At 45.2% G+C, this 16,288-nt stretch overlaps 1 protein-coding gene across 1 annotated transcript in view; it reads left to right on the plus strand.

The window, feature by feature from the left end:
• Positions 1–15,883, plus strand: part of eif4g3a (eukaryotic translation initiation factor 4 gamma, 3a) — a 74,850-nt gene extending 58,967 nt beyond the window's left edge. Inside the window, exons 23-35 of the mRNA XM_048254121.1 lie at positions 2,360–2,481; positions 4,897–4,987; positions 5,263–5,386; positions 6,051–6,286; positions 8,201–8,316; positions 8,735–8,907; positions 11,505–11,630; positions 11,952–12,033; positions 12,400–12,498; positions 13,310–13,456; positions 13,942–14,023; positions 14,324–14,470; positions 14,796–15,883. Coding sequence (XP_048110078.1) covers positions 2,360–2,481; positions 4,897–4,987; positions 5,263–5,386; positions 6,051–6,286; positions 8,201–8,316; positions 8,735–8,907; positions 11,505–11,630; positions 11,952–12,033; positions 12,400–12,498; positions 13,310–13,456; positions 13,942–14,023; positions 14,324–14,470; positions 14,796–14,977 — 1,727 coding nt within the window. The 3' untranslated portion in view covers positions 14,978–15,883. The remainder of the gene's footprint in view (positions 1–2,359; positions 2,482–4,896; positions 4,988–5,262; positions 5,387–6,050; positions 6,287–8,200; positions 8,317–8,734; positions 8,908–11,504; positions 11,631–11,951; positions 12,034–12,399; positions 12,499–13,309; positions 13,457–13,941; positions 14,024–14,323; positions 14,471–14,795) is intronic.
• Positions 15,884–16,288: the final 405 nt, after the last annotated feature.

The following is a 16,288-nucleotide window of genomic DNA, read 5'->3' on the forward strand; positions in this document are numbered from 1 at the left end:
ACCCAGCACCCACCGCGCAGCGCCGAACCAAATCCTCTTGGGGGCTTAGGGGAGGCAGAGCACACAAGAGTGACCGCACCTCTATCTAGCCGTCTCTTTCTGTTTCGCTCTCTCTCTCCCTGTCCTGTTCTCCTCCTCTCCGTCAGTCACTCTAGCTATCTCTCTGTGTGATTTACTCTCTCTCTCTCTCTTTCTCTCTCTTTCCCTCTCCCTCCCTCTCTCTCATTCATTCTTCCTCTCCTCTTTCCCTTTCTGTTTCCCTCTCTCTCACTCGCTCTCCCTTTCCTTTTCTCTTTCTCTCTCTTTCTCTCTCTCTCCCTCCCTCTCTCATTCATTCTCTCACTCACTCTCTCCCTTTCCTCCTCTCTTTCCCTTTCTGTTTCTTTCCCTCTCCCTCTCTCTCTTTCCCTCTCCTCTCTCTCTCTCTCTCTCTCTTTCCCTCTCCCTCCCTCTCTCTCTCTCTCTCTCTCTCTCTTTCCCTCTCCCTCCCTCTCTCATTCATTCTTCCTCTTCTCTTTCCCTTTCTGTTTCCCTCTCTCTCACTCGCTCTCCCTTTCCTTTTCTCTCACTCTCTCTCTCTCCCTTTCCTCCTCTCTTTCCCTTTCTGTTTCTTTCTCTCTCTCTCTCTCTCTCTCTCTCTCTCTCTGTGTGCACTGCTGAGTGCAGTGGCTTCAATATTGACCCCCTCTGACAGTCATTATAAAATGAAGTGCTGTGCATGGGCTCCAGAAACATCACACGAATGGATATGGGTTTGGAAAGGGGTATTAAGTGTATTAGAAAAGTCAGCACAACTGAAGAGCGGATGATTTACCCGAGCCACAAGCCCTGGAAATTTGGAAAGAGGCAGAGTCGCTTCTCGCCATCCACAAAGCAAGCACAGCACATCCCTGGGTTTGGGAGGGGGTGGTGACTGGCCACCACAAGGTCCTCTAATAAGCTCACACACGCACACACAATGTGAAAATTGTGGGACAAAATCTTACACAGAATGAAAGAATGAAAGCGTTTGAAACAGGATGTGAGAGGGATTTCAAATGTTACACCAAACTGGTTTTTATTTTGGCCAGGTCTTTGAAGTGCAGTTCAAGGCTCCTGAAAGGCAAACTGAGCACCAATTATGTGGCTGCGCGGGAGGGGTTTTAGGAACCTTTGCACTTCTTGGGTCTGGTGTTAATAGCAGTTACTGTCATGGCTTCGATGCAGATCCCTGGTTTGATACCCGACCGTTTCAAATATCTGGTCGCTTTGGATCAAAGTGTCTGCTGAACGCTGGCCTTCACCTTCATTAAACAGACTTGTGGAGCCAAAGTCATTCATGGCATGTAGTACAGAGCTGCATTTCCTCCATTCGTGTGTTCCCCGGCTTTCTAAAATTGATACTTCCTGTCCTTGATTGTGATTGGCTGAATCGCGTCCGATGCCGTTGTAAAATGCAGCATAAACATGCACCTTGACCGCATTTCGCTCTATATTACTGAGCTACCATAACTTGATACAAAAGTTAAAGTAGCTGCGTTTCGACGTTGCTTGGCAACCATTCAGATAGGGGAAATATATTTCTTGGCGGAAGAATGATTATCTAGGAATAACTTGTTATATTTCTAGTTGCTGTGCCTTTACTTTATGAAACTTTGCCAGGTATTTCAAGTAACAGTTTTAGAAAAGCAATAAGCCACTCGAGTCCGTAGGTTACACTGATTCTACAACAGCTACAACGCCCCTTAGCTGTTGTAGAGTCAGTGTAACCTACGGCCTCTCAGGGCTTTTTGCTTAAATCTAAGTTGTGAGCTGTGTGATACCAGCCTCTACGTCTTCCAGTAGGAGAGCTCTGTGTGTGATGTAATCTCTAGCTGCTGGTTTGGTGACTCAGGTTTGTGCAGGACTCTGTTCACGCTTCACGCCTATCAAAGATAATGAAGCGCAGCTGTATTGATGATCAATAGTCCACTACAGGGGAGGGAGGGAGGGAGCCAGTGATTCCCTCGCACAGATGAATGGATTTTCTTGCTGGCTGGAAAGTGTCCAAACTAATTACTACTGTGTCCGCAAAGACCCTGATGGGTGATGCTCGACGGGTTGGGCTCTAGTGAAGGTTCATGCAGGTTTTTACTGTGCTGAAAAGGATTATTTGTGGGGGTGAAATGGTAGCGGTACACTGGGTCAGCATGCCTAATATGATCTGCTAAAGTGTGTGGCCATAGACTACATGTCACCAGAACAGTGAGCTCAAATGTGTGTGTGTGTGTGTGTGTGTGTGTGTGTGTGTGTGTGTGCGTGCGTGTGTGTGTCGCGTATTGCAGGTGTGCGCAAGTAATGCACGCAGGCGGCATGTGTGTGTGCGTGTGTGTGTCCTCAGACCAGAGAGAGGTGCGTCCCCAGCGAGAGGAGCGCTCCCAGAGAGAGGAGAGCTGGAGCACTGTGCCCATGAGCAAAAACAGCAGGACCATCGACCCCGCCAAGATCCCCAAGATCTCCAAGGTTAGACACACACACACACACACACTGGGTTAAGAAACCCCAGGAATTCCCTCTCCACACAGCAAGTTTGACCTCATTGCGTGCTGCCACTGTTCACTTTGAACATTTCCAAGGTCAAACCCAGAGGCCTAAACTGAGCTGCCTGGACATGAACACACACCCTGCACACTCCACACACACACCACGTTAACTACATCACTCAAACTGCAATCACTGTCCCTGTGGCTGACACAAGATACATGCATTTTGCTTACTCACTATACACACACTGCACACACACACACACACACACACACACACACACACACACACACACAGTCTTTCTTCAGTCCCACAAACACAGCTGTCACATGTGCAGTCAGCAGGACAAGGTGGTGTTCTATGGAAATCTGACTCACAGGCCAGGAGTTTCTATCTGGACATGACATAGAGCCACCTGCTGGTGGAGAGGGCACACTGCAGCCTGACCACACCACAAAACCCCGGCACAGGCCAACCACATAACCACATGGTGTGTCAGTCTAACCAGCTCTGTGATTTGTGTGTGTGTGTGTGTACGCACGCCTGTCTGTGTGTAAGAGAGCAAGACTATAAGAAAATGACTAATGGCGAGCTTTGAAGAATGAATGAATTTATGTGTGTTGAAACATGAAACGTGTGTTTGTGTGTGAGAGAGTGTGACTCAGTATGAGTGTGGGACTACGCAAGACAAAATGTCATCAAGTTGATTTTGTGTCTATGATATGAGTTGTGTGTTAGAGGGAGATATGTGTCTGAGAGTGAGTTAAGTGTGTGTCTGTGTGTGAAAGAGAGATAAGGAGAGCGCAAATGGAATGACTTGATTACTGTATGTATGCCTTTGTGTGTCTGCATCAGGGATGGAAATTAACCATCCGCCCCCCGCCAAATGCGGGTAGTTTTGTGCGCTGGCGGGTGAATTTGTTCAACTTACCAGCCACTGTGGCGGGTAGAGCTAGCATACCACAAATAGTCAGATCCGGTCTAATTTTCATTTTTATTGACGGTTAAAAATAAGAAAGTGTCTGTAAGGATCATGTAGCCTAACGTTACCAGCCTATAATGGTAAATCGAGCTGATTTGAAGTTCTACAACAACTCCTAGTGAGCCGCCACCCGCAGCATAGCCTACAGTATAGGCATAGTGCAGCGCTTCACTTTCACTTCACTGCCATAAAGAAACTGTCACTATGCTTTCATGTGCCACTGCTAGATTATTTCAGGATGACTGCATAAACATAAATCTAGTGAGATCTGTGGATCTGCGCTATATCTTCACAGGCTAATATTCTCACGTAAATAGTTCTCTTTTGAATTGGCCCGTATAGCTATTTTAATCCGGCCCGCAACACGCTGCTATTTAGACCTATGAGGCAGACAGACGGTCATCCCATTCGTCGTGGTGGAATATCTCACAAACTTTTCATTCAAGAAATTAGAAACCGTATATCAGAATAAACAGCAGAACTTACCGAACACAAAGGTGTAAAGCATTCCCTTATACAAGTTGTAGCCGTTCAAGAGTAATCCGGTTTTGAAATTGAAGCAAATGTCTACCTGGTCTCCAACTTTGGGCTTTTGTCATACATGATAAGGCCAAATACAAAATAAATGTTAACAATATAGCCTAGATAACTGTACAACTAGAGTTTTTCCAATGTAGTTCTAAGCATGCATATTATATTTCTTAAAGCTGAGCTGTGCTTAAATTGTTCAGTGCATGATTTCATAACAGGCCAAATAGAAAATAAATGCTAAATGTTACATATAGCCTTGATACCTGTAAATATTTAAATCAGATGATGTACAGTATAGTTAGATCAAGGTGGAGAGTTGGATTATAGGATGCTCCAGAACTCACACAAACGGAGTCTTAAAGGAGCCACACCACTTTTATGACAAGACACTATAGCTTATGAATGTGGTTCTGACCTTTAGTTTTGTTGCTACTGTGCTTGGAGGACAGCTGGTAGGTTTAGGGCCAAACTCAGCACATTTTAGTCATATTGCAATAATGCAGATTACCGTGATCATTTTGGGTAGCCTACTATAATCATGATATCACATTTTCATGCTGTTTCTCTTGTGGTTGGTAAAAAAGTTGAGTGGTTGGTAGATTTTGGAATCCCCACCAGCCACAGTGGCAGGTAGAAAAAATATTTAATTTCCATCCCTGGTCTGCATGTGTATGCATGTATGTGTGTGAGAGAGAGTTGATTATGGATCTCTGTGAGTGTGAGACAGGAGCTGTGTAGGGAAACAGAATGAGTTGATTTTGTGTGTGTATGTGTTTTAGAGAGAGAGGGAGAGAGAAATACTGAAGACAGAAGAGTTCAGATAGATGGGAGAGCAAGAGTCTGAGTTGATTATTTGTGTGTGTGTGTGTGTGTGTGCGCAGCCTCAGATTGATGATAAGATCCAGCTGGGCCCTCGGGCTCAACTCAATTGGATGAAGGGAAGCAGCGGGGGAGCCAAGGCCAGCGACTCTGGTGAGTATACACACACACACACACACTCACCCACCCACACACACACACACACACACACACACACACACACACACACACACACAGTTAACCACAGTAAGAAAATAGTGTGTTCACATAAATATATTCACTCACTCACACCCAGACCCACTACGGAGTAGATGGCATACACACAAACAGAATTAAAATAGGTATGCATGTGGACTCACTCACACACACACACACACACACACACACGACCATATGTGTTTTTAAATGTGTGTGTATCTTATTTGCAGAGCTCTCCCGGTCCACGGGCAGCAGTCTGAACCGCTACTCTGCCCTGCAGCAGTCCTCCACGGCCCCACCCAGCCCTCAGGCCAATCAGAGCGCAGACTACGACTCCAGGAGAACTCTGGGAAGGTGGGCATCACATCTGGCTGATAGGCCATACTCCCATCTATACCTGACTCTTTCCACATACCTGTGCTCTCACACCACACTTGAACTTAAAGAGAGACAGACAGACACAAACACACACACACACACACACACACACACAGTCAGATGGGAGAGCTAAGAGCAGGCTGGTTGTAATTAGTCTGAGAGGTAAATGGTGCGGCTGATGGATGTGTTGGGAGTGAGTGAGTGAGTGAGTCAGGGAGGGAGGGAGGGAGCGTCTGCCAGCCCCCTCAGACATGAGTCAGCAGCAGCAGAGTCAGACAGACAGACAGACAGGCGGCACATGTCCCCCTTAGGGAGTGAGGGAGGGCTAGGTGGGACACCACTCCAGCCCACCAGAGCAGAGGGGCATCTATGCCAGCAGACCAGGGAGGAGGCCGGGGGGAGTCGTTTAACAAGGCACGCATCATTTACAATCTGTACTGATTCTGTTTATGACTCAGACACCTGAGCCAAGCAAAGCAATCGCCCAAACCCCACTGTTGCGCCAAAGATGTGCGAATGAAGTCTGTTTCTTACCCTCTTTATCACCAGCTGCGACCCTAGAGGCATATATTTTATTATTTGTCCCGCGCACCAATTAAAATGGGTATTTGTGTGTGTGTGTGCGTGTGTGTGTTCCCAGCCGTGGCAGCATAGGACGTGAGCGCGGCGAGAAGCCTCAGGCTCCGGCCGTGCGTCTGGGGCCCCTGAGCCGAGCGGGCAGCAGTAAGGACCTGCAGGAGGGGCCTGCCAGCGAGGAGCCGCGCAGAGAGGGACCCGACACGCCTGTCGTCCAAAGCCCTGCCCAGAACCAGTCCCGCAGAGCCAGCACCGACGACAGGAGTGACACGGACCGCAACAGAACTACCAGAGGACCTGGTGAGGCCACATGAGCACACAACACTTCCTACACAATACACACACTAATAGCACATCCATTTACCAACATAGTGTAGTAATACTTGCTTATTGTATCGTATTTACATAGATAATACCAGGGACTGAAAACAGAATGATTTGGTTCATTCTGTGCAAAAACATTATTTTTGCGTTCCTGTTCCAGTGTTTCAAGGCCTCTCCTAAATGGTAACTGGTTAGAACGTTATAAAAGAACGGTTAATAACGTTCCTTTAATAATTACATTGCCTTTACAAATTAATTTATGGTCGGTGGCACAAAGCACATCAGATATCAAGGCTAACTGTTAAAAAAACTGTGCCTGAATTCAGTTGTGGGACGAGATTTGAAAGTAGGCAATTATAATATAAGATATAATATTAGATCTATACCGGTAATATTAAATAAAAAATGTCTGACTCCAGGGACAGAAAATGTCCTTGCTTCAAGCCCTGTAATAGCCTAACCTATGTGTGGTGCTACCAACTGCATGACAGGCCTATAGGTATTTCCCCTAGTGTTTCTGGGAGCCTATGTTATTTCACATAATGTTTCAGTATAGATCAATAGTATTGGATACAAAAATCCTTTTTATCAACTAGTTTGGTCTAGCCTATTATACAGGACACTGAATACTGGAACAGCTTGGTATGAGTCATTAGGTTGCAGAATTATATTTGAGAAATGAATCGTGGAGAAACATTAAGATCACTACAAATTGTATCTGCTTTATTGATGGTTTTTGATGGTTAAGTCCTTGTCAATCGTTCACACAGTCAGCTGTCTGCTGCTGTGTCTGGCCCCCCGAAACCTCCTCCTGGGGATGGAGCCTTTGTGGTTCTCTCTGGCACTCCAGAAATGGGCTTTCCGCTCGGCCTCCTCCTTCCTGTCTTAAGAACCTCTCCTTTTCTTTGTCTTTCAGTCCTTCTGAAGCTAAACATAATAGGGGAACAATTTATTGAAATTCAATGCTGAACCATTTTGATGTTTTAAATGTGAGCATACTTTTTACGTAGCCCACTTATTGCTTAATAAGAGCGGATGTCTTCTACTCACCCAGAGTCGAGTCCACTTTATCTAAGAGACTGTCGAGCCCAGCTTTCACATAGTCATCGCTTATATGTTATGTTCATATCTCTCAGAGTCTTCCAACTCTTTGTCCAAGAATGCATCAAGGTCATGAAGAACATTTAGGACATCTTCTGGGATCTCCATGGGCAGAGTTAGTCCTTCTGCCCTCTCCCTAGCACTCTTGTCCAGGCCAGTTCCGCCGTCCTCGACCTGCTTCAGCTCCTCTATTAGGAGCTTTTGGAGTTCTTTTTCTGTCTTTTTGTTTTTATTTTTATTTTCATCCATGTCTTGTCCATTTCCTTCAACATTAACCCCCAAAGCCTCCAGCTCTCTCTTTAGTTCCTCCAGTCTGTATTTTTTCACGCGCTTCTTAATGGCTCTATCTGAACTGTGCTCATCCTGCCGTGCTGCTAGGCAGCAGGCTAAGAACCAGCAGAACCACATTAAAATCAGATCCCTAGAAATCAAAGTCCGAAGACTTTTGAATATTATTCAAAGAAAGGTTAATGGGACCGATCAATACCGTTATTAACCGGTTATCTAAAATTGAAAATAGTGTTTTCTCTCCGGAACAAGTGAAATTGGTTTTGTTCCCGTTTTCGGTTACGTTCATCCAATAAATTATCTTTTTCATTTTTGTTTATTTGAACCATTTCTAATCCCTGGATAATACATAATAATACATACAGATAATACAAAAATAATACATTTAAATAAACATTATATAAATTATACATAGACATATGCATAGGGATTGCACACAGCATGATAACAGATGTGTGTGTGTGTGTGTGTGTGTGTGTGTGTGTGTGTGTTGTCCAACAGTGAAGGCTGAGACTCCTCCAGCTGTGGTTCCAGCCAAGCCGGCCCTGCCTGAGGATGAAATGGAGAGGAAGTCACGCGCCATCATCGATGAGTTCTTGCACATCAATGACTACAAGGTACAGCACAGCTGTGTTCTGAAAACACACGCACACATGTAACAGAGGTCGTAATTCGTCCGCCGCTCATGGCCCTCGAACCCGCCACCTCGACACTCACCGGCATGGGAGTTGAACGCTCTAACCACTGAGCTAAAAGCCCAGGCTCCCAACTCAGCGGTTAGAAGCGTTCTTAAGGTTAGAGGTGTGAGGATTTACACGGGCAACTAGCACGCTAGCTCAGTTCACCTCCGTTACACACACACACACGCTCATACACTGTACAAAATGTATGTGTTCATGTGCACCATCTGTTTGTATTTGGATAACTAGCACATTTGTTTCCTACATGTGTGGACATATACAGTCCATGTTCTTTATTTGTGCTCATACATACGTGTGTGTGTGTGTGTGTGCGTGTGCGATCTCCACTGTGCAGGAGGCTGTGCAGTGTGTGGAGGAGATGGAGCAGGCGCCTCAGCTGAGTGTGTTTGTGCGGGTGGGCGTGGAGGCCACTCTGGAGCGGAGCCAGGTGACCCGCGACCACATGGGCCAGTTCTTCCACCTGCTGCTGCACAAAGACGTCCTGCCCAGGGAGCAGCTCTACCGCGGGTGAGTGATAGATAGATAGATAGATAGATAGATAGATAGATACTTTATTGATCCCTAGGGGAAATTCAAGGTCACAGTAGCATACAGACAACATACACACACACATTCACTAACAGCAGAAAAAGTAATTAAAAGTATATCATATATATCACTAAGCAATAAGGACTGTAGAAGATAAAGAATATACTAAAATACAAATCACACTAAATAAAACTTAATCTAAATCAATTCTAAAAAACAGTATCCACATAGTGGGTGATTAATATATCAGGTGCACTTGCAATGACTGAAGCAGGGACTGAGCCTGTGGTCCTCTGTGCATAAGGTAAGGTAAGGTGCTCTTTGTGAATGAATGGTGCAAATTAGTAAGTCAAACAGTGCAACAGTGCAAGAATAAAGTCTATATATCTATATATAAATAACTATATTAAGAAAGGTATAAGTGTGGTCACAGTTCGGCTGTGGCATGGAGGGAGGGGTTGTGCATATGTGCTAATAAAGCACGCAAACAGTGAGGCAGAAGACAATGGTAAAGTGGCTAGTGGACAGACAGTTCAAGACATGTAGGTGGTGAAGAGGCAGACAGACTAAGCAGAGAAGTCTATCTCTCCTCTTCCCTTAAGTGATGCATTGAACAGTTCAATGGCCCTGGGGATGAATGACTTCCTCAGTCTGTCTGTTGTGCAAGGCAGTGAGCGAAGTCTCCAGCTGATCAGGCTCTTCTGCTTAACAATAGTGCTGTGGAGTGGATGACACTCATTGTGGTGGACGGCGGGGGAGACATGAGGAGGGTGGGGGGTATGGGAGTCTTCGACTATTTAAATTACTAGTCAGTGCTTGTGAGGGGCCAGGTAGTAAGGCAACCGGAGGGCAGAAATAAAGGGCCACAACACCGGGATCAGTGTTCAATACCCTGAAAATGCACATTATTTTCAGTGTGTCGATCCCTGGCATTTTAGCAAACGCTGGTGAAAAATGTGTGTACTGCAAGTCTGTTAGGATAAAGGGGTCTGCTAACTGAATCCCGATACACTGGTAATAAAGACTGACTGATGAAAATGACACATCCATTCAGATGCTTCCCTCCGATCAGGAGTATTTCCAAACCTCTGGCAATGGTGCCGGCAGTGTGGGAACTAATGGGTTTGCAACACACTCATACCTGACAGCAGGTCCGCACACACATCACACAGGAGAAGGACCACCCACACTGCACGTGTCTCCTCTGAGAGGTGCATTTGTGTAGCGGACGGCTGATTATTGTAAAATGTTGTCAGTACTCTGGCCTCACACTCATCACTTCCTAGAGGTTACCTTTAAACTTTTAATAGCAGGGGACGTTTGTTCGTAGCAATTCCATTTCCAGCGTCGGTTGGCTCTTGTGCTTGACTCATACCTCTGCAGTCTAACACACAGGATAGGTGAGTCTGTGTATGTGTCTGGATGAGTCAGGTGTCAGAGTGCGGTTTTCAGGGTCTGTGGTGAGGAATAGTCTTTGTCTCTGTGCGGTAAATCACTCTAGATAAACACATCTCTAGACAAACACATTTAGAACCGTCTGTACACACCCACACAACAACTGTGCTCCCGCTGAAGGTACTCAGTCTGTCAGCACATGTGTCCTATGGATGTCAAACACAGGATGTTGATATGGCCATCAGCCAAGCACTGGCCTCTACTGTTGTAACTGGAGGGGCTACAACAGTAGTGTGCTTTATTAAGACCTGGAACATGCTCATTGCTGGGCAGGGCTGTTAGTGCAGGTGGTGTTTTTTCACTGTCATTTGAAATAAATATACTTTTATGAACATGAACGTGCTGCATGCATCTGCCAGGTGCAATGGCAACGTAAATCACTATGGTATGCAGCAACTTGTAAAGTGCCCATCAGTAGCAGAGTGATTGCAAGTATTTTGAAAGAAAGGTTTGAAAGGGTTGTTTTAACCTCCCCACTCATGGATATCGTGTTAAAAACTAATTATACCCCAGAGACAAGAAATGCTATTTTCTCACTGGCTGGCAGGGGACTATGCCCTGTCTAGCAACAAGGACCATATTCTGTTTATTGCAATATTTATAATAAAATGCTTCCATGTGTAGCAGAAACGGAATATTCCCGTTTACATGTTAACCAGCATATGCTGACTAGAGCAGCGACGTGCAGTAGAGGTAGTGTCTGCGTCATGACGTCTCAACAATCTCTGTCCCGGAATTTCATTCATGAGCGCAAAATAGGTGAATTTGGCCAGATTAGAGCCGCGATTGTTTTGTATTTTAGCCTTATAATAGGCTGCTTTGAGGGCTTTTCTCCGATTCTTTATCTGTCAGCAGTGTGCACTAAATTCGATAAATTCCTTCTTGATATTTAAACTTTTTTGTATTTTAGCCTTATAATAGGCTGCTTTGAGGGCTTTTCTCCAATTCTTCATCTGTCAGCAGTGTGCGCTAAATTTGATAAATTCCTTCTTGATATTTAAACTTTCACGTTTTAATTATTTAACATAAATTGACCTCCCTTTTTAGGTTTGAGCAGCCATTTTGGCTCATTCCAGAGCTGGATTCCCATAGGTGACACATGTGTTGGTTTGTGTTGCCAGGTTTGGGGAGACGCTGGAGATGGCGGATGACATGGCCATAGACATCCCCCACATCTGGCTGTACCTGGCTCAGCTGCTGGGCCCTCTGCTCAAGGAAGGGGGCATCTCTATGAGAGAGCTCTTTAGGTGAGCACAGCTCCTAACACACACACACACACACAGCACTGCAAAACATCATGTACAGGTCAACTCAATCCACCACTAGCACCTGAAATCTCCTCTTGATAACATGCTCAGTGCACACGTGTCCCACCCTCCCACATACATTAGCCGCATACGCACACCACTGGACATGCAGGTTGGCAGGTTTCCTCAAAGTGTATTTTGTAATACAAGTGCATGTCCCGATGGTGAGCTCGGAATAATATATTCACCTTCCTCTCTGTCTTTCCATCCCTTCCTCACTCCCCCACTCCACTTCAACCCAACCCAACCTCTCTGCTGCAGTGAATTAAGCAAACCATTGCTTCCTGTGGGAAGAGCAGGGATTTTATTTGCTGAAATACTGCACCTTCTATGCAAACAAATGGTGAGTGTCTCTGCACCAGTCCATCATCACACATGGGGCTGTCAATGATTTCCATTATAATACACTCTCACCTTACTCTGAGCAATCCATTACACAATTTGTGGACACGGAGAAAGATTTAACACCTTGAAGGGGAACGAAATGTGTTTTGTAGGCACAGAAATCAGCTGTAGATATTGATATCTGTAGATAAGGATATCGATCGATCCTTAGATGCCACTGTGACATATATCTTAAAAAGATATATGTGACGTATATCTTAAGAATAACCGCACAGTCTCCATACTGTATGCATGTTTTCAGTAACTAGTGGAGGCATTTTGAACTCAGTGACAGGGAGTGACTGTATGTGATTGTGTACTTCAGAGCCATAGGAAAGTGGGGTCGCTTTGGACGGACTCAGGCCTGAACTGGAGTGACTTCCTGCCCGAAGGAGAGGATGTGCACACCTTCATCTCAGAGCAGGTACACTGTCTCATATGGGCAATGGCACCGGTCAGTATTGATTTGTTTGTGATGGAACAAAGTGGTACACAATGTGAACAAATTGTTCTGAAAACAAATAGTTTTGCAGTACAAGTGCAGGATTTTGGGTTCCCTCAACCATAATCCAACTACAGTATATGATCCCAAAACTGTTGTCCTGAACAGTGTCCTTCTTTACCAACCCAAACAGACTTCCACACTGACTCTTCTCATTCATGAAGCAACACTTAGTCTCTGTTGAACGATCCTCGTGAATTTAATGCAGCTGCAGATGTGGATTTAGAGGCAGTTTACGTGGCCTGCAGTTAGATGTTGTCCTGTTTTAACTGAACTTCTCACTTCTCCCTTTGTTTGCCTTTCTATGCTCACCCTCATCTTTCACCCCTCCTCTCTCTTTCCATTTCTTCTTCTCTGCCTCCTTTGGCTCTCTTTCCTTTCTTCTACTCTATCCTCTGCTTTCCTGTCCTCGCTCGGCAATCTTTCTCCCCTCGTTTTCTAATGTCTTCTGTCTTTGCCTTCCTCTCCTTTTTCCTCGTCCCTTCTCTCGTCTGTCCTCTCCTCTCCTCTGCTCTCTCCTCTCTTTTCTCCCTCTCCTCTTTTCCTCTCCTCTTCTTTTCTTCTCTGCTCTCTCCTCTTTTCCTCTCCTCTGCTCTCTCCTCCTCTCCTCTTTTCCTCTCCTCTGCTCTCTCCTCCTCTCCTCTCTCCCTTTCCTCTCCTCTCTCCCTCTCCTCTTTTCCTCTCCTCTCCTCTCCTCTTCTCTGCTCTCTGCTCTCTCCTCTCCTCTCTTCAGAAGCTGCAGTTCACGCAGCCGGACAGCCAGAGCCCCCCGCCGCTCCTGTCCAGGACGCCCCTCTCCCCCGAGGAGCTGAGCCGCCACCTAGAGCGGCTCCTCCTGGAGGACATGGCCAGTGACGAGCAGATCTTCGACTGGGTGGAGGTGCGCCTTTCCCCGCCCAACACTCTCTCTCTCTCTCTCTCTCCCTGGTGTTTCTTACTCCAGTTCTCTCTTTATTTCTACAGTATTGCATCTCTGTTTTGTTTCTTTCTTTGACGGTTACTCACTAGTCCACTCACTCCATGTTTGTAGACACTCTTAGTGACTCACACTCTGTCTAAGCAACTTCACACGAGCATCCTTTTAGAAGAAGTGAACAAATCTGTGTTTTTTTTTTTTGTTTTGTTATAATACTACATTACATGAGTTCTATTTCATCCTTACTGACCTGGCGGTCAACCAGGATTACAGTAGTTACATACGTAACTTTCAATTTATATTTCCGATCATGAACATAAATAATTGAAGAGAATGATCCCATACTGTATGCCTTCATAGTGATCTGTGGCATAGATTGTGTGTGGGTGTCCAGCTGTGGTGATCTTGATGTAAAGGTGTTGTCATTGTGTGCTTGCCTCCTGTCCCAGGCCAACCTAGATGAGTCTCAGATGAGCTCCTCCCCTTTTCTGAGATCTTTAATGACAGCAGTGTGCAAAGCGGCAGTGAAAGGTAACACCTAAGTTACAAAACACACTCACAATTTCCTTACAATACACACACACACACACACACGGCTGCCTTACAATACAAACGTGCATATGTATCTCCATAATCTATGTCTATGCTATAATATGTTCTACAAATACAATGTTGTGCCTTTTAGCTGTTGGACTGGTGATAGACTGTGTATGTTGTGAATGATATCAACTCCAGCATGTGTAATATAAAACAGCATCATGTGCTTGAACACTCTCCCCTTCTTCCTTGTGATTTCCCTCTCTGTCTCCCTCTCTTCACTTCTGTCCTCAGATGAGAGTTCCTCCTGCAGAGTGGACACTGCTATCATCCAGAAGAGATTGCCTGTCTTACTGAAGTACCTTAACTCAGACACTGAGCGCCAGTTGCAAGCACTTTATGCACTTCAAGCATTGATAGTAACTCTTGATCAACCTCCTAGTAAGTACCCGATGTTCTATTCATCTACTCTCTCATACACATGCATTCCATGGTATTTGCTAGAAAGATTTAAAGATGCTCTCATAGATGCTGTACACTGTCAATTGCAGCTATCAGTTACCAGTACTGGCCCTTACTTTATCACATTAAACCTAAACTAGTGATTTTGATTGATTTGATTGTAAGTAAGATCTTGCTTTTTGGAAAAGGGAAGTCAAGATAATGAGTGACAGCACCAAATCTAGAGTGCCTTTTCAAACGTCTCCTAACCATGCACGTCTACACCCACCCCCACCCCGACCGCCCCCCTCCTCCTCCTCCGCAGACCTGCTCCGTATGTTCTTCGACTGTCTATACGACGAGGACGTGATCTCGGAGGACGCCTTCTACCTCTGGGAGTCCAGCAAGGACCCGGCGGAGCAGCAGGGCAAAGGTGTGGCCCTCAAGTCCGTCACCGCCTTCTTCACCTGGCTGCGCGAGGCTGAGGAGGAGTCGGAGGACAACTGAGAAGAGAAGACCTGGAACCCATCACACCCCTCCGGAAGCGTTTCCGCTCACGTTCCACCACGTTCTACCACATTCTAGCCAGTGTGTCCACATCCCTAAGGACTGACAAAGCCAGATGCCAGATGGGAGCAAAGGACTGAGGGAACACTGTCCCGAGGGGCAGAGGGAATGCGTTCGCAGTGCGGTTCTACTATGTTCTGTTGCGTTCCTTCAACCCCCCTGAGGAAGATCTCCAGAAATGGGAGCACTACATACGTGTACTATACATAGAAAATATTTTTGCTTTAAATTTTAACTTTTTTTTTTTTTTTTTTTTTTTTTGTTACGTTTTGAAGAGACTTGAAAACAGGTTATAACCTGATTAATTTATTATTTTTTTAAGAGACTGCAAAGACGGACCTTTTATTTAACATTTGCAGAAAAAAGCTCATATTGAGGAGAACATCACTGACAATAGAAAATAACAAAGTAATTATCATTACAGTAATAATAATTGTGAATTGAATAACCTCTGCGGATTCCCGAGTTTGGTTGAAGACAGTTTCAGAAGAAGTTATTTTTGGATGAAAGGTGTGGCGGAAACCGAGATGGTTGACGTTTACTATGTACAAGGTCAAAGGTTATTATAGAATAACCCCTCCAAAGTCTGGTGTTGCAGGGTTTGCTTGCTCTGTGGGAAAAAAAGTTTGAGCTTCCAAAAGGACATGAGATATACGCACACATATACACACAAGAACTTTCTCTGAATGCTGAGAAAAGCAGGGACTTGATAGAGAAGGAGTGTGTGTGTGTGTGTGTGCTCGTGTGAATCCAAACCATGCCAGGGTTTTTTCAACCTTGTTATTCTCCAGACATGAAGAGCAAATTTAAAGTACATGTGAATACATTAAAGACTGTCTAAGAACATGCTGTGTGACCTTTTACAATGGATAACACCAACACCCCTCCAAAAATTCTCAACGGACCCAGTATCACTCCCTGCCCACTCATTAAAGGATTAGTCCACGATTCTGATGTAATGAAATCAACTTTTGGTCAAATTCAGGGAATTGTTTCTGATGATCCTTCCTATAGCAGTGTGCACTTTAAAAACAGTACACACTAGTGCACACCCCAGGCTCTGTAAATGGGGAAGGGAAAGTGGTTCACTTCCAGACAATCCATGGGTTTCATTGGGTCCCTTTCCACAGGTGTATTAATCAAGCACCATGCCTGCATTCATAATCTAGGTGCTTGATTTTATACACCTGTGGAAAGGGACTGGATGAAACCCATGAATACTGTTGCTTCAGGAGCACAGAAGGGAGAAAT

The sequence above is a fragment of the Alosa alosa genome, chromosome 10, assembly GCF_017589495.1.
Source record: "Alosa alosa isolate M-15738 ecotype Scorff River chromosome 10, AALO_Geno_1.1, whole genome shotgun sequence".
Taxonomy (NCBI): domain Eukaryota; kingdom Metazoa; phylum Chordata; class Actinopteri; order Clupeiformes; family Clupeidae; genus Alosa; species Alosa alosa.